This window comes from Oncorhynchus masou, chromosome 2, assembly GCF_036934945.1.
Source record: "Oncorhynchus masou masou isolate Uvic2021 chromosome 2, UVic_Omas_1.1, whole genome shotgun sequence".
Lineage (NCBI taxonomy): Eukaryota > Metazoa > Chordata > Actinopteri > Salmoniformes > Salmonidae > Oncorhynchus > Oncorhynchus masou.
In genome coordinates this window covers 25787478-25809548 of record NC_088213.1, presented here as the reverse complement: position 1 = coordinate 25809548, position 22071 = coordinate 25787478, and the positions used below count along the sequence as shown (strand labels likewise).

General features: G+C 41.2%; 2 protein-coding genes and 1 long non-coding RNA gene across 5 annotated transcripts in view; 2 read left to right on the top strand and 1 right to left on the bottom strand.

The window, feature by feature from the left end:
• Positions 1–4084, top strand: part of LOC135557493 (thrombospondin type-1 domain-containing protein 4-like) — a 47316-nt gene extending 43232 nt beyond the window's left edge. For both annotated transcript variants that reach the window (XM_064990799.1, XM_064990791.1), the window contains one exon: positions 21–4084. In XM_064990799.1, coding sequence (XP_064846871.1) covers positions 21–163 — 143 coding nt within the window. In that variant the 3' untranslated portion in view covers positions 164–4084. The remainder of the gene's footprint in view (positions 1–20) is intronic.
• On the bottom strand, positions 3657–14103 carry pepd (peptidase D). Its single transcript, XM_064990810.1, has 15 exons — positions 13998–14103; positions 11886–12069; positions 10540–10667; positions 10324–10387; positions 10111–10158; positions 9926–9987; positions 9785–9829; positions 8894–8969; positions 7697–7743; positions 6177–6245; positions 5944–6021; positions 5259–5407; positions 4810–4994; positions 4506–4697; positions 3657–4254 (listed from the first exon to the last, which is right to left on the bottom strand). Exons 1-15 carry the CDS (start codon positions 14036–14038, stop codon positions 4138–4140), a joined length of 1485 nt encoding a protein of 494 aa, XP_064846882.1. The 5' UTR covers positions 14039–14103; the 3' UTR covers positions 3657–4137.
• Positions 12680–18935, top strand: LOC135557515 (uncharacterized). 2 transcript variants are annotated; one of them, XR_010458219.1, is made up of 3 exons: positions 12680–12939; positions 17713–17829; positions 18396–18935. It is a non-coding gene; the product is annotated as an uncharacterized LOC135557515 (long non-coding RNA). The 2 variants fall into 2 exon arrangements; XR_010458218.1 differs by having other exon boundaries at positions 12680–13048.
• Positions 18936–22071: the final 3136 nt, after the last annotated feature.

The window sequence follows — 22071 nt, the reverse complement described above, 5'->3', positions numbered from 1 at the left end:
ATGTTATGATTGTTTTTCAGACGAGAACTGTCGAGACAAGTATTTCAACTGCAATGTGGTGGTCCAGGCACGTCTCTGTGTGTACGACTACTACAAGACAACCTGCTGTGCCTCCTGCACACGAGTGGCCCACAGACAGTCACAACACAGGGCACTCAGCTAGCCCCCTCTCCCCAGGCCTCAGACCTCTAGGGGGCCTGACAAAGCGCCCCGAGCAGGCCCTCAGTCCCTGGGCCAAACACACTGACCCACAGTGGAGAGGACAGCCTAGAACCTGACTCTGGGTGGACACTGACTGGACACTATAATATGAGTGCTGAAAAACTGAAAGACTGCAAAGAAAGGAAGTGAAAGCCCAACTTGTTTTTGGCATGTGAGGAGATTGCCAATGGGCAATTCGTGAAACCGAATGGTTCATGGAGGATGGTTTTGAAGGACACGTTTAACAGGGCTATGAGTGGAGGAGCTCTGGTGAGGCGAGATGATAGACAGGACACCAAACCGAAGAATCTGGAACCACTTTATGGACTGTAACCAGAATCCCCTCCAATAAAATTTCCCGTCTGGGTTTATATTGTGTTTCATGGGAAGCAGTTTACCGCTGCCATTCACCTGAATGGATTAAGGTCTTGAAAAAGGTCTTTGGCCGAAACGTTGACAGAATAAACTGCTACCGCATCTGTGATGAGACTCTTGACTACCATGGCTCTCTTGGATTACATTAAAAGAGAGGAAGCTACAGTATGAAAGGAAAGCAAGATTGTTTGTTTTGCATAATGTATAGACTGTACACATTTTAATAAGCTTCTTTACGCTCTAAAATCCACCATATTTATGATCTAATTAACTACATGTAGTATTAAGTTGCCCAAGCTTGCTCTTAAATCATCCCCAATTACGTATCATGAGGGCTCTATTCAATACTCTCCTACACAGCAGTTTAGTTGACCAAAGATTTCACTATTTCACAGGAGGACGTGTCAAACAGTAATTGCTCAGTCCAGATCTATGGCTCTATTTAATCTGTACCGGTGAAGCGTTACAGATGGAGCAATATAACTGTTAAGGTCATTTCTGATTGAGCCAACATATGCAGTGTTTACCGTGATGCAGTCTCTGCTAATACGGAACATTGCCTTTAGATTTCAATCACGCTGTAACGCTGAACTTCTGCGATACGGATTGAATAGAGCCCCAAGTTATGGTGCTATGACAACTTAAGTTGTAAAGTGTTTTTAAGTGACAGCTCACCAGTTTTACACAGCAACCCTCTAACAAATTAAGCTCTAAAATGTTATGTGTTGTTGTAGTGTATCATATATTTTGCATCACTGCTGCGTGTATGTACTGTGTATATACAGAACCAGTCAAAAGTTGACACACCTACTCATTCAAGGGTTTTTTATTTTTACTATTTGACACTGTAGAATAATAGGGAAGACATCAAAACTATGAAATAACAAGGAATCTTGTAGTAACCCAAAAAAGGTTAAACAAATCAAAATACATTTTAGATTCTTCAAACAGCCACACTTTGCCTTGATGACAGCTTTGCATTCTTGGTATTCTCTCAACCAGCTTCACCTGGAATGCTTTTCCAACACTCTTGAAGGAGTTCCCACATATGCTGAGCACTTGTTGGTTGCTTTTCCTTCACTCTGCGGTCCAACTCATCCCAAACTATCTCAATTGGGTTGCTTGTGGAGGCCAGGTCATCTGATGCAGCACTCCATCACTCTCCTTCTTGGTAAAATAGCCCTTACACAGCCTGGAGGTGTGTTGGGTCATTGTCCTGTTGTAAAAAAAGATAGTTCCACTAAGCGCAAACCAGATGAGATAGTGTATCGCTGCAGAATGCTGTGGTAACCATGCTGGTTAAGTGTGCCTTGAATTCTAAATAAATCACAGTGTCACCAGCAAAGCACCCCCACACCTCCTCCTCCATGCTTCACGGTGGCAACCACACATGCGGTAATCATTCGTTCACCTACTCCGCATTTCAAAATTACTCATCAGATCAAAGCACAGATTTCCACCAGTCTAATGTCCATTGCTTGTGTCTCTTGGCCCAAGCAAATTTCTTCTATTGGTGTCTTTTAGTAGTGGTTTCTTTGCAGCAATTACACCATGAAGGCCTGATTCACGCAGTCTCCTCTGATGTTGAGATGTGTCTGTTACTTGAACTCTGTGAAGCATTTATTTGGGCTGCAATTTCTGAGGCTGGTAACTCTAATGAACTTATCCTCTGCAGCAGAGGTAACACTGGGTTAACAGTTACTGGGTTACTGGGTTTTGGTTACTGCATGATTTGATATGTGTTGTTTTGATGTCTTCACTATTATTCAACAATGTAGAAAATAGTAAAAATAAAGAAAAACCCTGGAATGAGTAGGTGTGTACAAACATTTGACTGATACTATATATATGTGATTGAGTGAGTGAGTGAAGTTGCTGAACTGAAGGAAATTCAGCAGGTCCTCCCAGTGACTGAACAGAGCAGAAAGCCCTCTATTTATTTATTGGGGTCCCCAGGGAGGGCACCAGTGGCCCCTTTTGGCTGCAGGGTTAAAACGTCTGTTACCTCTCCACCAATCGCTGCCTAGGAAAGGGATGTAGGCATTCCAGAGCCCACTGGATGGTTAAAGCAGATGGTTAGAAATTCTAGAACACTATACTTCTTAAAGAGAAGGTAAAATAACTACTACATTTGCGTGAGATAAAAAGATTACACCATTGTACATTTCTATGCTCATGGGAAAATTGAAACATTAATTCACTAAAAGGATACTGGATTATTCATGACACTTTATAACTGCAGTAATGTACCACAATTTTCACAAATAATTTTAAAAAAAAGTACATTTGATTAAATTGAACCGGTTACTCATGTAGGCCTGGTGAACATCTAAACAAAGGTGATAAATTGACCAGGCCAGTAAAGTATTATGCCCCACTAGTTTGTCCTTTATCCTGTATTGTACCTCAAGAGCAAGGAGTTCCCTTTTGATTGCATCCATCCTAGTAACATTCACTGTAAGAAAAGGTTTTGAGGATTCTCATCCTGTATGTATTGTATGTGTAATCAGATGCAATGTCTGGGATGGACTCAATAGCTAAAAACATGAAAATACAGTGTATTCAATGCAACTTTGAGTTAAAGGGAATTAACGGAATTTGCCAAATGCCAAGTATTTAAGTTTAATGATTTAACACCATCTTTCTCTCTTTTTTTATTATTAAATCAGACACATGGTGTATGACTGAAATGCTATACTTTAGTATTTGGAATTCTAATGCAAACATCTGCAATGTACACTACTTCAGAATTGAAATGGGAAAGGTTTGACTGACACAGTTTGAGAGAATAGGTAAATAAGTGTTTATACTTATTTAGTGCATATTTGTAGTCATTCCATTTATTTGAACACCAGTTCACTGGTGGTGTGAATCAAATCTGTAACAAATAAGGGCATCGATACAAGGAAACACTTCTTACCAGAGCTACATGAACTTTACAATGACTTAAGGACCCCATCTAGTGAAGACTGGCAGTATTACTACACAGTTGTAGTAAACCAACCCACTGTTCCATGACACTATGATCACTGGCATTTACAACTGGAAGCACACTCTACAAATGTCACAGAACGCAAAACTGCAAGTTGAGGGGTTTATTTACTTCAATTGCACTGTATTTTATGAGAATTGTATAAACGTCCAAGAAAATAAAGTCTCTATTACGCACAATCATAAAGCAATTAACTCGGCACTGAAATATTGTCAACCGTCAACACTGTTTTTACGTGGCAAGATGGCCACAGCAATTTAATTCACTGCATTTTCACAATAATCATCTTTATCACTAAGAGCTTCAAATAGTATAGGTAGTTTAACCTGCATTTGTTTATTAGTGTGTTATGCTAATGATACTGCATTCACTGAGATTAAACAGACACCTTTCTAGATTGAAAAGTTCTGCATCTAATGCATCCATTATTGATTATATATGGCATTATGTAGACTGGCAAGATATCATTAGAGAAACTGCATCTCTTACATCAGAAAACAGATATTCTCTCCACAATTAGGACTGAAAATACCATTTGGTTAGATCAGCTTGGATATGAGCAACGTTATTTAGAAGGATTTTCCACGGTCGGCCATGAAAGCCTCAATCTCCTCCACTGTACGAGGGACACAGGTGAGCAGCTCCATTCCGCTGGCAGTCACTGCAATGTCGTCCTCAATACGCACCTGGAGAGAGGAGGAAATATCCAGGAAGACGCATGAGGGTCAGAGCCAAGGTTAATAATCAACAGCAAATAATAATCAGGGGAAGCAGTTATAGCAGAAGACTTAACAGAACAGCATAATGTGTATATTATTTGCTGCCATGGATTAGATTGAGACAAATGGGTTTCTATGTGCAATCTTTGGGTAGTTGACATAGACCATAAAACCAGCACACTAATGAGTACAAACTGTCTGTGGATAGGTAAACGTACCCCTCCAAAGCTGCGGAAGCGGGTCAGCACTTCATTGTTGATGAAGCAGCTCTGGGCTGGGTTGGCCAAGGCCTGGTCCAGCAGGTGGTTGATGAAGTAGATACCAGGCTCCACAGTCAGGACCATGCGTTCCTGCACCAGACGGCCCATCCTCAAGCTCTTCAGACCGGGCTCGTTGACCCGCTCAATACCCTGTGTAACCAAGAACAAGCGGCATGACACGGACGTTAGCTTTGTTGTTAGAACTTTCTGTAGCACTGATCATTGATGAATAGAATACTGTATCCATCTCTCTGGTACTGACCTCTGGGTATCCGCCCACGTCGTGCACGTCGATGCCCAGCAGGTGTCCCAGGCCGTGGGGCATGAAGACAGAGCCCATGTGGACCTTCAGCATGTCCTCCACATTCCCACGCAGGATCCCAATCTTCACCAGCTCCTCGAGGTGAACCCGGTCAGCCAGACGGTGCATCTCTGTCCACTTGACCTCTGAAACACAAGACCACCTTCAGTCAGGTTTTTAAATCGGATGTTAAAAGTTTCAAAGCAGCATAGTATGCAGGTGATAATGACCGGTGGTGAGGATATGGCATGTTCTGTGGTAGTCTTCAGTCTTCAACAACTCCCTATTAGTCAAACCATGGAACAAATTAATATATTAAAGGTATAATCCTTCCTTGTGCCCAAGCTAAGTATGTACTGTATGTTTAGTGAATGCTTCCGCTGTCCTGCCTGTGTACAGTAGGATCATACCTGGTTTAATGGCAGCCATGACAGCCCGTGATGACTTGAGCACAGCCTCATAAATGGCCTTCTGGTCTGGAGTGAACTTTCCATTGGCTGGGAAGGAGCAGGTGATGTCAGAGGAGTAGCAGTAGTATTCTCCACCCATGTCAAACAGACTGCAAGGAAAAACCACACGTCACAGTTAGATCAGTGTTACTGCTCACCCAAAGGGCTCTACAGCCATTCCGGCATCATTATTTCCAAACATAAATCAGAGAAATTGTTCACAGCATGTACATCAGAATGAATACAACTTTTGCCTTTCAAAGGTACTCATGTTATGTCACCATGGGCTCTCCACACAGCCACTTTAAATCTCCATCAGTAGCCCTATGCACACAGCAGCCTGACTTATGTTCAAAGCCAGTCCAAGCTGTTCTCCGTCTATGAGTAAACCCATGGGAGAGCCACTCAGTGGATCCAGCTGACAGCGAGAACCAAACAACACCCTACTATACTAATGACAGCAGGGGAGGTGTAGCTCGCTGAGATGTACAGTATTCCATTAAACAAAACAGATCACTGCAAGTGTTTTTGATATACAAATTCAAGACAAAATTAAAACACAGAATATAATAAAACCAAGCAAACAACCCCAAAAGGACAATTGAGGAGTGGAATAACTTCACATGTGAAATGATCGCCGACTTACCACATGTCTCCGTCATCGATGGTCTTGTCATTGGGAGCTCCTGCATGGCCGTAGTGCAGGACTGAGCCGTTGTTTCCACTGATGAAGATTTAAGCATACGAGTAAGTCATTATAGAGGCACTGAACACACGTCAGATAGAACAATAGCACCTCATTTCTGCATGTCAAAATGTAACACGGATGATGTCACGCATTTCAGATATGTTCTCCATTAAATTAAGTGAGTGCCTTACGTTCCACAGATACAGGTGTAGGAGGTGTGACGCATTCCCCCATGAGAGTAGCAGTAGTGCTGGAACAGGCTGCAACAGAAAAGCACTGACATGAGCGACCGTACAGTTCTAACAATGAAGTGTAATCAAAGGTTAACCTCCTTTTTGATATTGATTAGCCTAGAAGACAAGAAAAGAGTCATCTAAACCTCCCACCTTGAAGATCTCCATCGCCTGATACTTAACTGGAGGATAGTATAATAAAAGCATTTGGACTCATCTTCATTATTGGTTTATTCACTGGAGACTTAAGTCAGTGATGACATTTTCTCTGCTGCACGTTCTTGCTGCAGTCAATTAGTCAGATAGTGGGCTGGCGAGGGGCACTGCTATAGTAGCTCAGATTATTTACATTCTTCAGCCACCCAGATGAAGGTTTAATTCAAAACACAAAAAGCTGCCAGCTAGAAACAGGAAATTGATTTGGCTCAGTGAGTGGCTGTTACTTCATCGTAAAATACACTCCCCTCCATATGTATTTGGACAGTGAAGCCATTTTTTCCATTTGGCTCTATACTCTAGCATTTTAGGTTTGAGATCAAATGTTTCACACGAGGTGACAGTACAGAATGTCACCTTTTATTTGAGGGTATTTTCATGCATACTGTATCTGTTTAACCATTTAGAAATGAAAGCAGTTCATGTATTGTCCCCCCCATGTGAAGAAGTCATAAGTATTTGGACAAATGTGCTTAGTGTATCAAAGTAGTCAAAAGTTTAGTATTTGGTCCCATATTCCTTGCACACAATGACTACATCAAACTTGTGACTCTACAAATTCATTGGATGCATTTGTAGTTTGTTTTGGATTATGTTTTGCCCAATAGTAACAGAAAGAAAATGATCAGTCATCATTCATAGTGAGTAGATAAAGATATTTCTTATAAATAACACTTCTAAATAAATCCTCATAACACCATGATTAAGAAAAATCATGAATGAATAATGATCAGTGAGATGCTGTTCAGAGGCTACAAAACAACATGCTAACCCCTCACCATTACCAGTAACAAGGTTAAAAATGGGGGGGGGGGGTGATATTTTTGCCTCTAACCTTTTCTCGATTCATTCATGATGGTCGATTATCCTGGTAGCATTCACATGAATATAGAAGTGTTCAGAGGCATCTATTCTTACTTATAATAAATGCATTCAACACGTTTTTAGTCACAAGCTTGATGTCGTCATTGTATGCAAGGAATATGGGACCAAATACTACACTTTTGACTACTTGAAAACACTATGTGAATTTGTCCAAATATACTTATGACTTCAGTAGTGATCAGATCAGACGTGCTGTGAGTGTAGTTTATCCAGAGGAACACACCTTGATAGATAAGGAACGTACTGTTTTACCGTCACCTTTATGGTCAGACGGGACATAGTACACCACCTAGCCTTTTGTCATACAATATGCCTTCATACGGTACAAACAGTTCAATATAGCTGGCAAACCCTTCATGATAAAAAGCTCCACTCACCTCTCCATTTCATATTCTTTCTGTCCAGGTCTCACATGCTTCATGATCTGAGGAGAAAGACAACAGCACTTCAGGTTGGCTATACCTGTGATATACAAGGCTGCAAGTGGGCAATAATGACTATGTATGTATTATTTTAGCTTTGTGATTATATTCATATATTAATCATGATATAACAACATGGTGAGCTCCAAAAGTATTGGGACATTGACACATTTTGGTTGTTTTGGCTGTGTACTCCAGCACTTTGGTTAAAGTGCAGACTCCCAGCTTTAATTTGAGGGTATTTCCATCCATATCAGGTGAACTGTTTAGAAATTACAGAACTTTATGTACATAGTCTCCCCCCCGTCCCCCCCATTTTATTTGGACAAATGAACTCATATATACTGTACATGTGTTCTAAAGAAGTCAAATTCAGTATTTGGTCTCATATTCCTAGTACGCAATGATTACATGAAGCTTGTGGCTCTAGAAACTCATTGGATGCATTTGCTGTTTGTTTTGGTTGTGTTTCAGATTATGTGGTGCCCAATATAAATTAATGGTAAATAAAGTAGTGTCATTTTGGAGTCACTTTTATTGTAAATAAGAAGAGAATATGTTATTAAACACTTTTACATTCATGTGGATGCTACCATGACTACGGATAGTCCTGAATGAATTGTGAATAATGATGTGTAAGAAAGTTACACACAAATATCATACCCCCAAGACATGCTAACCTCCCAACATTAAAATAACAGGGGAGGTTAGCAGTTTTTGGGAGGTATGATAGATGTGCGTCCAACTTTCTCACAATTGATTCAGGACTACTCATAATCATGGTCGCATCCACATGAATGTAGAAGTGTGTAGAAACATTTTCTTATTTACAATAAAAGTGACTCCAAAATAACACAATACATTATTTACCATTACTTTATATTGGGCACAAAATCATCTGAAACTCAACCAAAACAAACAGCAAATGCATCCAACAAGTTTGAAGAGTCACACGCTTGATGTAGTTATTGTGTGCTAGGAATATGGGACCAAATACTAAACTTTGGACTACTTTAATACATATAAGTGAATTTGTCCCAATACTTTCGGTCCCCTAAAATCCAAAATGCACAGATCAAATGAGATGAGTCAGAATCTGGAGCTCCTTCTCCCCCTGTGGCAGGTATGTCTGTCTGTCCTGCAGGATTTTACCTCTTTATGGGCTTCACTGGAAATCCGGTTAGTGTATCGCAGAACCTCCAGCTCCATGTCAGTCTTAGTCAGCCGGCTGCAGGAAGAGAAGGAACAAGGAGTCAAGTGCCTCTTAGATCAATAGGCCAGGTGTATATCTCTATATTATAAATTGGGTGGTTTGAGCCCTGAATGCTGATTGGCTGAAAGCCGTGGTATGTCAGACCATATACCACGGGTATGACAAAACATTACTTTTTACTGTTCAATAACGTTGGTAACCAGCTTAAATAGTAATAAGGCACATCAGGGTTTGTGGTAATATAATATACACAATCTGTGTTCTGTCCACGCCAATATACCATAGCTGAGGGGTGTATTCAGACACTCCACATTGTGGCGTGCATAAGAACAGCCCTTAGCCGTGGTATATTGGTCATATACCGCACCCCCTCAGGCATTTTTGCTTAATTTCATCATGCACAAACACGTACTAGGCTTGGCTTATAGCACCCAGCCAGAAACAAAAGATTGATGATCAAAGCTAAAGCTCTGTGTTTATGTGTGTGCTTTATATTTGGTAGCTCATAATGAATGCAGAAATAATACCTGTATTACTCATCCATTCCACACTGCCGGAGGAGCCTTACACTCCCCTCTCTATCTTTCAGGAAAATCAGCTTCTTACCATATTGTTAGTGAGGTGTTTTTCTGATTCTATTCTTGGTTATGGTTTCTAGCACCATTTATGTCTTAATGATTCTCTTCACATTAGACATGCAGTCACCACCTCAGATGACTCCGTGTGAAACAGGCACAGACTAATACGTTTTCACAAAAATAGTTCCACACAACAGAAAAGCAGCAGCAAACAATGGTTACGAGCTGGATATAGTATCATACAGTACTTACCATTCCACAATGACTGGATGCAGAAGAGTGTTGTTCACTTGGAATCTGAAATATCATATCATATTTATCAAGGTAAAACATTCAAATAAATTAGAAATACAAAGTTTCAAATGGACATCAATTGATGCCAATTAAACGTACTGGCTGATTCCTTCAAAGGAGGCTTCGCGGCAAGTACTCCCACTATCTGTGTTCTGTCCACGCTGGAAGAAACATGATATACTTATCAGGCCCACTTTCACGTCTCTTTTAAAATGATACTTTATCTAATGAATTTCTACTGTAAACCATTATCATAGCATCAACAGAATATATTAAGGACATACCAAAGTGAGAAGAGCTCCAAGCTTCATCTTGGAGAAGACATCAGCAATCTGTAAGAGTTCAGACAGAAAGGCAGAATTGTCGATGGATCAGAGAGCTGACACTATCAAATAGAGGGAAACGAGTGAAGCTACAAGATCACAAGCTAAGCTACAACACTACAAAGATGGGTAAGGTGTACAGTATGTGCATGCAAACGCGCCACACTAACTTACATCACAGGTGTATTGCACCTCATCGACTGCGTATTTCTCCTTGAAGTATTCCCGCGGATGGATCCTGTCAATAGACAATGACACAATCGGTTTTAATGAGAAGGCCTAAGGAGTATTCTTAGAGTGTCTTTGTGAGTCCATGATGCTGAAAGTGGTAGGCTGTCTCCTGAGGCTGATCACATTCACATATAGTTTGAGTTACAGTCACTGACTCACTCTCCCATCCAGGTTGCATAGCTCTCAGGCAGCTTGGGGACAAAGAGGATGGATTTTCCTGTGTCCACATCGATGGCTCCGTAGCAGTCGGCTTCAGTCACTCCAAAAGCCCAATGGAAGAAGGACTCCTACAGAACAGAACCACGAGTCAAAAGAGTCAGCCAGGGTCTGCTCAGTCACACCTCTATCCATCTCATCAATGTGTGATCCTATGTGGCTCAGCTGGTAGAGAAATGCTAGGATTGTGGATTCAATTCTCGCTGGGGTCATCAATATAAAAAAGGTATGCACTTATTACTGCATGTCGCTTTAGGATAAAACAATTGCATATCTGTAACGGACTGTTAGGGCTAGGCCCCTTTTTTCTCCACTTCCTGCCTGAATGACGTGCCCAAAGCAAACTGCCTGTAGCTAAGGCCCTGAAGCCAGGATATGCATATAATTGGTACCATTGGAATGAAAACACTTTGACGTTTGTGTAAAAATGTTAAAATAATGTAGGAGAATATAACAGATATGGTAGGAGAAAATCCAAAGAAAAACCAAACAGAATTTTGTTTTTTTTGGAGAGACCATCCTCTTAGAAATGCAAGAGAAAGGTCATATTGAAAATTAGCTCCCTGGATGCAATTCCCATGGCTTCCACAGAGTGACAGCAGTCTATGTTCAAGGTTTCAGGCGTGTAACTTTAAAAACAAATAAGAAATAACAGTTTTAGGAGAGGGACACAGTCTTGGAAATTCATGCTTGCGTGCGTCATGAAGCCATTACGCATCTGCTAAAATCGCTTTCCTATTGAACATACTTCTTTCCAAAATAAATATTATAGTTTGATTATATTTTAGGGTATCTGAGGAGTAAATAGAAACGTATTTTGACTTGTTGAAACAAAGTTTAGGGGTAGATTTTCGGATTAATTTCTCTGCAAATTGAAAGAGTGGATTACTCAAATCGATGGCGCCAACTCAACAGACTTTTTGGCATATAAAGAAGGACTTTATCTAACAAAACTACACTACATGTTATAGCTGGGACCCTTTGGATTGCAAATCAGAGGAAGATTTTCAAAAAGTGTGTGAATATTTAATCATTATATGTGAATTTATGAAACCTGTGACGGTGGAAAAATATTTTTTGGGGAGCCATCCTCAAACAATCACACGGCATGTTTTCACTATAATAGCTACTGTAAATCAGACAACGCAGTTAGATTAACAAGAATTTAAACTTTCAGCCAATATAAAGACAAATGTTTCAAATCCATATTTATGATTATTTGAATTTTGCGCGCCCTCCATTTTCACTGGAAGTTGTCCCGCTAGCGGGACACCGATCCTTACATGTACCTGTCTGAAGAGCATGTCTGTATCGGTGCAGTATCTCTGCTTCTGCTCCCCTCCCTGCAGCACGACTACAGACTTGGGGGCCACCCCATCCGTGGCCTTCATGCCTTGGCACAGCCGCCGCCGGTTCTCAGCAAACAGGGCTGCTGACACTCTCAGGGTGTCTTTACCCAGCCAATACACAGGTCTACAGAAAGACAGCATTGGGAAATGGGTTAATATGTTGTACATTACTGTCTAGTACTTTTTTATTTTCAGTTAGCTAACCCAATTGCCTGCCTTTGTTTCAGTTCGGCTGATTCTATCTAAAACAAATCAATAAAAATACTTAAACCCCTTAGTAAATATACAATGTAAAAAAACAAATCATTGTTTATCATTATACTGCACAGTTATGAAAGTTACATTTTTAGTGAAACTTTAGCAGAAGTGGTGAGGACATAGACGTTGACCATTTTTAGGACTCAGAGTTTTACACTCAACAAAAAATATGATTTTGCACAAACTGTAGAACAGTACTGCCCTAAATGGATCTGGTTTCAATGATCCCCAGTGTGTGGTAAAGATAACACTTGATCTCTGGAGAGTGCTCCCTTCCTTGTGTGATTTAGTAACAACAAAGACCGATGTACATGATCAAAGGTCACTAAACTTAGAGTTGTTGATCACCAACCTGCCTCAGATTTTGTCAACTCGACAATAAGATGTCTAAACACTTCTGTGATCATGTGAGTGGGTTTCAATGTGCACTTCCTGTTTTAGAGATGTAGTACATTTAAACAAGAAACACGAGCTATGATAGGAGGATAGAGTATAATGCATCATATCACCTCTATATTAATTAATAACAATTGGAGCATTGACATATTGTAGGGATGGGGAAATCGATACAGTAGAGCAGTGGTCACCAACCAGTCGATCTTCTACGCATTCCTAGTTGATCACCAAACATAACATATCTGTAGAAAAGCCAACGATAAAGGCTTGCGCTCCTTTATTTATTTGACTTTGCGCTTTTGGCGGAAGGTGCACTTGATTCAGAAGCCCTGCATGCCAGGTAGGCAAACTGTTCTGAACCATTTCAAACTCCACCTACCCAGCGGACCAGAAGGGCTGACGTTAAATCAAGTATATCAGAATACCGAAAAGCATTGCTGTTTTTATGAGTGAGTTTGTTTAAAAAAAAATGGCAGCACTGTCAACACTTTTACAAAACGCGCTTCTCCCTACTTCCTCACGTGCCACAGCTGCAATGAATTAGTAGCTAAGTGTATCGATAGGCCTGCATTTTTATTATTAGCAGCTCGTCATGTCTATTTTAATGTTGAGGAATATTTCACTTTCTCTAGTCATACAGTAGGAACATGAATTTGTGCATGAGGCAAAAACAATGCATTGCGACTCAAGTTTTGCGAGTCCAGTAAAATAAAAAAGCCAAAGTTCTTCAACTTATGCTTAGCTATGCCTCGCAAGTGGTACAACTGATCTATTTTGTTATCAAAGCTCGAGTTTTTAAATATAATATGGTCTTATAAGAACAATATTGCCAGGCCAAGCACATATACTGTAGCCAATATGATGCGATAACGTTTCTGGCCTACTGCACAAACTTAATTCCTACAGAACTGTTTTTATTAATGTTGAATAGGCTTACATGTTTTTAAAATAATCTGAGTGGTAGATCTCAGCTTGTTTTTTGACTGCAAAAGTGATCAAAAGTGCTACTACCAATCGTGATAACATCGTATCGTGAGGTCCCTGGCAATTATTCCGGAAACAACCCGTCTGTAGAGATACTAGCTAATATTATCCACAAACTGGAGCTGTAACCACCTGTTTTTCCCTATTATGCGAATAAATGTAGTCATACAGGTATAGTTAGTTAATGGCAACGTTGCTCATTGATGTCTGAGTGCCAGCCTGCAAAAACTACGCCGCTATTTTCTTGTGCTTGACAGCTAGCTCCGGTAACGAGAGTTACCTTAATTGATCAGGTTTATGCAGATAGCAAGCAAACAATTCGTGCATTATAATTTGTTTAATTCAGAATCAGTGGCCAAGTACGCTTAACAGAAAGATAAATCACAGAAATAATACAAAATAGAATATACTTACTCCTGTCGTGCAGCCATGTTGCTCAAGACTGGAGGTGTCATGTGACAGTGGCTTCGCTTGTGAAACCGATCAGCTGATTATGGCTGAACAAAATGTATGTCGGCAGTATGAAATATCAAGCGGCAAACCGAATGATGCTTGAAATAGTATGGCCATTTATTTGATCCACTAACTTGAAATATGTGTTAGGGTTGTATTGCATGGCAAGGTCTTTATAACTGTCTTTCAGAAAACCCCCGGGGAGTTGTTTCAGTTACAAATCCACTTTTTTTTTAAATCAGTAAACGTCACACAATATTTAAATGTTTGTGTTGGATATATACCTAGTGTTCAGATTTTAGTTTTTATTATGAACCAACTTTTGAGGTGTTATTTCATTCTTAATTTCATTGTCACTCTTCAGTGAATATTCTTGACATATTTTCTCACTGATAACTTCTACAGAAGTCTGTGATCGCACACAAGTTATGTAACTTATTATGGCCTTTCTTTTTATCAGAAGCAGCAATTATTTCAACACTTAGTTCAAGGTTCAATAAAGCATTTGCAGATACTGTGTGACTCAGGCTGCATTTACACAGGCAGCCCAATTCTGATCTTTGCCAAAAGATCTGATCTGATTGGTCAAAATACCCATTAGTGGCAAAAAGATCTGCATTTGGCTGCCTGACTGTCATAAATTGAAAATGCATCCCAGCCCTAACAGTATTGACTATGATGGACATGCCCCACTTGGATTAGGAGGGCAGTGGGGTGAATTTGTTTCAACTGCACAGATTCATGTAACCCATTTCAGAGACCTTATTACAGTGTAATTATAATGCAATAACCCATGTTAATGTGTACTAGGTAGATAAGTACATGCAGTAAAGTTGTACTTTCCACCGCTAAATTCAGTACTGTACTCCGTACAGCATGTACTTCCTAGCCAGTGTAAATGCATAGATTATTCTCCTGACAAGGACCCCGCTCCACATCCTGACCAACACCAGACATACACCATTAGAACTACTGCTATAATATAGAAATATAATTAACATATCAATGAGTTGCTGGTGCTTGTACTCTGCCTGGATGCTACAGAGTACAGATAAATGACAGACTGCACCTTTAATTGAGACTCTAATTAACCTGTGCCTGCAGTCCAAACACTTAAAAGACACACCCTATGCCCTCAGCCCTCAAATTAAGTGGACACTTCTGAAGACGTATCATGACGTCTGACGAGTATACACTTGCAGGGAAAGGGGCGAGGAGGAAGGAATGATTTTTAAATGAACCCTGAACCCTGATCATCCCCTGATGATTGTGTTTTCAGGCACCGGTAGCTTTATATGCACTACAGTCAATTATGAGTATGTCTACTTATATTAAATATATCATTATTAATAAACACCTACTGTATGATAGCTAACAAATTCATTTGCTTACTAACGTTAGCCTGCCTAGCTGGAACTTCTGAAGAAGGAAAATGTTTTATTTCTACAATTTCCAAAAGATAACCAAACAAAAACATATTTACTTTTTACGAGATGTGGTTTTGCCATCAAGGGCATTAGTAGCACAATCTCTAACTTTTCTTAGCAGATGTACAATAGTTGCGTATTGAATTACAGTGCCTTGCAAAAGTATTCATCCCCCGTGGCGTTTTTCCTATTTTGTTGCATTACAACCTGTAATTTAAATGGATTTTTATTTGAATGTCATGTAATGGACATACACAAAATAGTCCAACTTGGTGAAGTAATATTTTAAAAATGACTTGTTTCAAAAAATTATAAAAAATAAACAGAAAAGTGGTGCGTACATATGTATTCATGCTCTTTGCTATAAAGCCCCTAAATAAGATCTGCTGCAACCAATTACCTTCAGAAGTCACATAATTAGTTAAATAAAGTCCACCTGTGTGCAATGTAATTGTCACAGGATCTCAGTATATGTATATACACCTGTTCTGAAAGGTCCCAGAGTCTGCAACACCACTAAGCAAGCAGCACCACCAAGCAAGTGGCACTATGAAGACCAATGAGCTCTCCAAACAGGTCAGGGACAAAGTTGTGGAGAAGTACAGATCAAGGCTGGGTTATAAAAAATATCAGAAACTTTGAACATCCCACGGAGCACCATTAAATCTGTTATAAAAAAATGGAAAGAACATGGCACCACAACAAAGAGAGGGCTGCCCACCAAAGAGAGGGCTGCCCACCAAAGAGAGGGCTGCCCACCAAAGAGAGGGCTGCCCACCAAAGAGAGGGCTTCCCACCAAAGAGAGGGCTGCCCACCAAAGAGAGGGCTGCCCACCAAAGAGAGGGCTGCCCACCAAAGAGAGGGCTTCCCACCAAAGAGAGGGCTGCCCACCAAAGAGAGGGCTGCCCACCAGCTGCCCACCAAAAGAGGGCTTCCCACCAGGGCTGCCCACCAAAGAGAGGGCTAAGGGCTGCCCACCAAAGAGAGGGCTGCCCACCAAAGAGAGGGCTTCCCACCAAAGAGAGGGCTGCCCACCAAAGAGAGGGCTTCCCACCAAAATTCAGGGACCAGGCAAAGAGGGCATTAATCAGAGAGGCATCAAAGAGACCAAAGATAACTCTGAAGGAGCTGCAAAGCTCCACAGCGGAAATTGGAGTATCTGTCCATAGGACCACTAAGCCATACACTCCACAGAGCTGGGCTTTACAGACGAGTGGCCAAAAAAAGCCATTGTTTAAAGAAAAAAATAAGCAAACACATTTGGTGTGTGGGAGATTCCCCAAACATGTGAAAGAATGTACTCTGGTCAGATGAGACTCAAATTTAGCTTTTTGGCCATTAAGGAAACGCTATGTCTGGCGCAAACCCAACACCTCTCATCACCCCGAGAACACCATCCACACAGGGAAGCATGCATTGAGCATTGAGACTGGGACGGAGGTTCACCTTCCAGCAGGACAATGACCCTAAGCATACTACTAAAGCAACACTAGAGTGGTTTAAGGGGAAACATTAAAATGACTTGGAATGGCCTAGTCAAAGCCCAGACCTCAATCCAATTGAAAATCTGTGGTAAGACTTAAATATTGCTGTACACCAGCAGAACCTATCCAACTTGAAGGAGCTGGAGCAGTTTTGCCTTGAAGGATGGGCAAAAGTCCCAGTGGCTAGATGTGCCAAGCTTATAGAGACAAACACCAAGAGACTTGCAGCTGTAATTGATGCAAAAGGTGTCTCTACAAAGTATTGACATCGGGGGGATGAATAGTTATGCACGCTCAAGTTTTCTTTTTTTTGGTCTTATTTCTTGTTTGTTTCATAATAAAAAATATTTTGCACCTTCAAAGTGGTATGTTGTGTAAATCAAACGATACAAATCCCCCCAAAATCCGTTTTAATTCCAGGTTGTAAGGCAACAAAATAAGAAAAATGCCAAGGGGGATGAATACTTTCGCAAGCCACTGTATGCGGAGTTTCAGGCCCCAGAGTGAACATAATTGTACACTTGCAAAGCCAACTAAAAACAAGGGCAGAGGGGTTTACGTTGCAAACTTCCCTTGCTTGGCTAATCATTTGGACCGCCCTCCAAGATGGCAACGGGGATTCCCCCAAGGGCATAAGGCGAGTGTAAGTGGACAAGGGTGTGTCTTTTAAGTGTTTGGACCACAGTCAGTGTCTCACCCTGGATGGTTCAGGAAGTACTGACATCTGGGTAGCTGCCCACTTCATGCACGTCGATGCCCAGCAGGTGTTCCAGGCCATGGGACATGAAGACAGAGCCCATGTGGACCTTCAGCATGAACTGCACACTCCTACGCAGGATCCCAATCTTCACCAGCTCCTGACAAACCCGGTCAGCCAGAAGGTGCATCTCTGTCTACTTGACCTCTGAAACACAAGACTCATCCAGGCACGTTTTGTGGACTGGATCTAGTATTTACTATTAAAGGCATAGCCCATTTTATTTGCTCACTAGCATATATGAATGAAGAGAGTTGACACTTGATTTAGACATATTTATAAGTATGCATGTGTTTTGGGTGGGTTGAGTCACTGATGTGATCTTCCTGTCTGGGCTGGCGCCCCGCCTTGGGTTGTGCCGTGGTGGAGATCTTTGTGGTCTATACTCAGCCTTGTCTCAGGATGGTAAGATGGTGGTTGAAGATATCCCTCTAGTGGTGTGGGGTCTGTGCTTTGGCAAAGTGGGTGGGGTTATATCCTTCCTGTTTGGCCCTGTATGGGGGTATCATCGGATGGGGACACAGTGTCTCCTGACCCCTCCGGTCTCAGCCTCCAGTATTTATGCTGCAGTAGTTTATGTGTCGGGGGGCTAGGGTCAGTTTGTTATATCTGTAGTACTTCTCCTGTCTTATCAAGTGTCCTGTGTGAATTTAAGTATGCTCTCTAATTCTCTATTTCTCTCCATCTCAGAGGACCTAAGTCCTAGGACCATGCCTCAGGACTACCTGGCATGATGACTCCTTTCTGTCCCCAGAACACATGGCTGTGCTGCTTCTCCAGTTTCAACTGTTCTGCCTGCGGCTATGGAATCCTGACCTGTTCACCGGACGTGCTACCTGTCCCAGACCTATTATTTGACCATGCTGGTCATTTATGAACATTTGAACATCTTGGTCATGTGCTGTTATAATCTCCACCCGGCACAGCCAGAAGATAACTGGCCACCCCTCATAGCCTGGTTCCTCTCTAGGTTTCTTTCTAGGTTTTGGCCTTTTCTTGGGAGTTTTTCCTATCCAACGTGCTTCAACACCTGCATTGCTTGCTGTTTGGGGTTTTAGGCTGGGTTTCTGTACAGCACTTTGAGATATCAGCTGATGTACGAAGGGCTATATAAATAAATTTGATTTGATTTAATGACCTGGTTTAATGAGAGCCATGATGGTCCATGATGACTTCAGCAAAGCCTCATAGAGTGCTTTCTCCACCCATGTCAAACAGACAATAAATTGTTCCCAGCATGCACATCAGAATGGATAAAAGTTTTGAGTGGAGGAGGTTTGCCTTTCAAAGGTGCTCATGTTGTGCCACCATGGGCGCTCCAAACAGCCACTTTAAATCTCCATCAGTATCCCTATGCACACAGCAGCCTGCCTCAGGTTCAAATACAGTCAAGCTGTGCTATGTTTATGAATAAACTCATGGGAGAGCCACTTAGTGATATAAGACTCTAAAGGATCCATCTTCTATCAAAATTTTAAACCTGCTCAAATTTCAACCTCTAAGACAAACGTTCAATAAGAATCCAGTGGGTATATTAAAGAGGCTTTCCAAGAGTTCCCCTTTCAAGCACCATCGTCTTTTTAATACCCTCTTAGATGTTTAGTCTTTCAGTGGTTCTGGACCAGTTCCGACTGACAAATAATGCCAAAAAGCCTGGACTGGATCTAGTATTCACCCAATAAATATTTTGATTGGTACCATATGTAGAAAGAATTTCAGTCATTTCAAGTGCTATTGCCCCACTTTTGTGAAATAGGAAAAAAATAAAACCATATAGACTGAACAAAAATATAAACACAACATCCAACAATTTCAAAGATTTTACAGAGCTGCTGTTCACATAAGGAAATCAGTCAATTTAAATTAATTAATCAAGCTCTAATATATGGATTTCACATGACTGGGAATACAGATTGGCCACAGATACATTAAAAAAGGTAGGAGCATGCATCAGAAACCAGTCAGTATCTGGTGGGACCAACATTTCCCTCATGCTGCGAGGCACATCTCCTTCGCATAGAGTTGATCAGGCTGTTGATTGTGGCCTGTGAAATGTTGTCCCACTCTTCAGTGGCTGTGCGAAGTTGCTGGATATGGGCAGGAACTGGAACCCGCTATTGTACACATTGATCCAGAGCATCCCAAACATGTTCAATGGGTGACATGTCTGGTGAGTATGCAGGCCATGGAAGAACTGGGACATTTTCAGCTTCCAGGAATTGTGTACAGATCCTTGCGACATGGGGCTGTACATTATCATGCTGAAACATGAGGTGATGGCGTGACAATTGGCCTCGGGATCTCGTCACGGTATTTCTGTGCACTCAAATTGCCATTGATAAAATGCAATTGTGTTCGATGTCTGTAGCTTACGCCTGCCCATGCCATAACCCCACCGCCACGATGGGATACTGTTCACAATGTTGACTTCGGCAAACCGCTCACCCTCACAATGCCATACATGCTGTCTGCCATCTGCCCGGTACAGTTGAAACTGAGATTCATCCATGAAGAGCACACTTCTCCATTGTGCCAGTGGCCATCGAAGGTGAGCATTTAACCACTGCAGTAGGTTATGATGCCGAATTTCAGTCAGGTCAAGACCCTGGTGAGGACGGCGAGCATGCAGATGAGCTTCCCTGAGACGGTTTCTGACAATTTGTGCAGAAATCCTTCAGATGTGCGAACCCACAGTTACATCAGCTGTCCGGGTGACTGGTCACAGATGATCCCGCAGGTGAAGCAGCCGGATGTGAAGGTCCTGGGCTGGTGTGGTTATACGTGGTCTGTGGTGTTGAGGCCGGTTGGACGTATTACCAAATTCTCTAAAATTATGTTGGAGGTAGCTTATGATAAAGAAATTAACATGACATTATCTGGCAATAGCTCTGGTGGGCATTCCTGCGTGTTGTGTGACAGAACTATAAATTGTAGAGTGGCCTTTTATTCTCCCAATGCATCTGTGTAATGATCATGCTGTTTAATCAGTTTCTTCATATGCCACACCTGCCATTTCTGGGATCTTTTATTTCAGCTCATGAAATATTGGACCAACACTTACATGTTGCGTTTATATTTTTGTTCAATATAAAATCACATTTTCATATTTTCATAATATTTGTACTTGAGCTTATGTTCTCAAAAGTGAGTACACCTCAGCCAACTATTTTACCATAAAGATGAGTTCCAGACATTTCTAAAACTATGCAACATTACCAGTTATTGTTTATGGCCATCTCGTGTAAAATAATTATGTTTGGGTATGTTTATTTTGGCACAAATCTAAATGTTGCCCCATCATTCAACTGATATTAAAGCTGCCACTTTGTCACATAAAACTAATCTAATAGTGTTTATGTAATAATAGCTCATAATAAATATATAATGAAACATCTTACAGCTTCAATTACACTCTAGGGTTAGGCTATATGATGACTGAATCTAGGGTCAGATCACATCAGGGACAGCACTGCATCCATCATGTTTCCTAAAATAACAGGGGAAAACTACAGTAAGACACCACTATAGTATGGACAGCAGGGGGAGGTGTGCCTCTCTTTGACTGTACAGTACTGTATCCAAACTAAAACTGAGAAACAATGGATCTCTGAGAGTATTTCTTGATACCAAAGGTAGCTAAACTACATGAACACCCCAGAATATTTTGATTGTGGGTACAGCAGTGGATCCCAACCTTTACTGTACCACCAACTGAATTTGACTCTTTATTGATTTCATTTCACCTTCAATTAACCAGGTAGGCCAGTTGAGAACAAATTCTCATTTACAACTGCGACCTGGCCAAGATAAAGCAAAGCAGTGCAACAAAAACAACACAGATTTACACATAAACAAGCGTACAGTCAATAACACAATAGAAAAATCTATACACATTGTGTGCAAATGTAGTAAAATTAGGGAGGTAGTAAGGCAATAAATAGGCCATAGTGGCAAAATAATTACAATTAAACATTTAAGTGATAGATGTACAGATGATGATGTGCAAGTAGAGAAACTGGGGTGCAAAAGAGCAAAAAATAAATAACAATAAGGGGATGAGGTAGTTGGGTGGGCTATTTACAGATGGGCTGTGTACAGGTGCAGTGATCGGTAAGCTGCTCTGACAGCTGATGCTTAAAGTTAGTGAGGGAGATATAAGTCTCTAGCTTCTGTGATTTTTGCAATTCGTTCCAGTCATTGACAGCAGAGAACTGGAAGGAAAGGCAACTAAAGGAGGAGTTGGCTTTGGGGATGACCAGTGAAACATACCTGCTGGAGCGCGTGCTACTCGTGGGTGTTGCTATGCTGACCAGTGAGCTGAGATAAGGCAGGGCTTTACCTAGCAAGCACTTATAGATGACCTGGA

What these genes read in the sequence shown, in the direction of transcription:
- pepd (XM_064990810.1), bottom strand. Translation starts at nt 14,038, where the DNA reads ATGACACCTCCAGTCTTGAGCAACATGGCTGCACGACAGGA. An exon ending in TATGCAACCTGGATGGGAGA is followed by an intron (nt 10,388 to 10,539) that starts GTGAGTCAGTGA and finishes GTCTATTGACAG; the next exon opens with GATCCATCCGCGGGAATACT. An exon ending in CATCCAGTCATTGTGGAATG is followed by an intron (nt 8,970 to 9,784) that starts GTAAGTACTGTA and finishes CTCTTCCTGCAG; the next exon opens with CCGGCTGACTAAGACTGACA.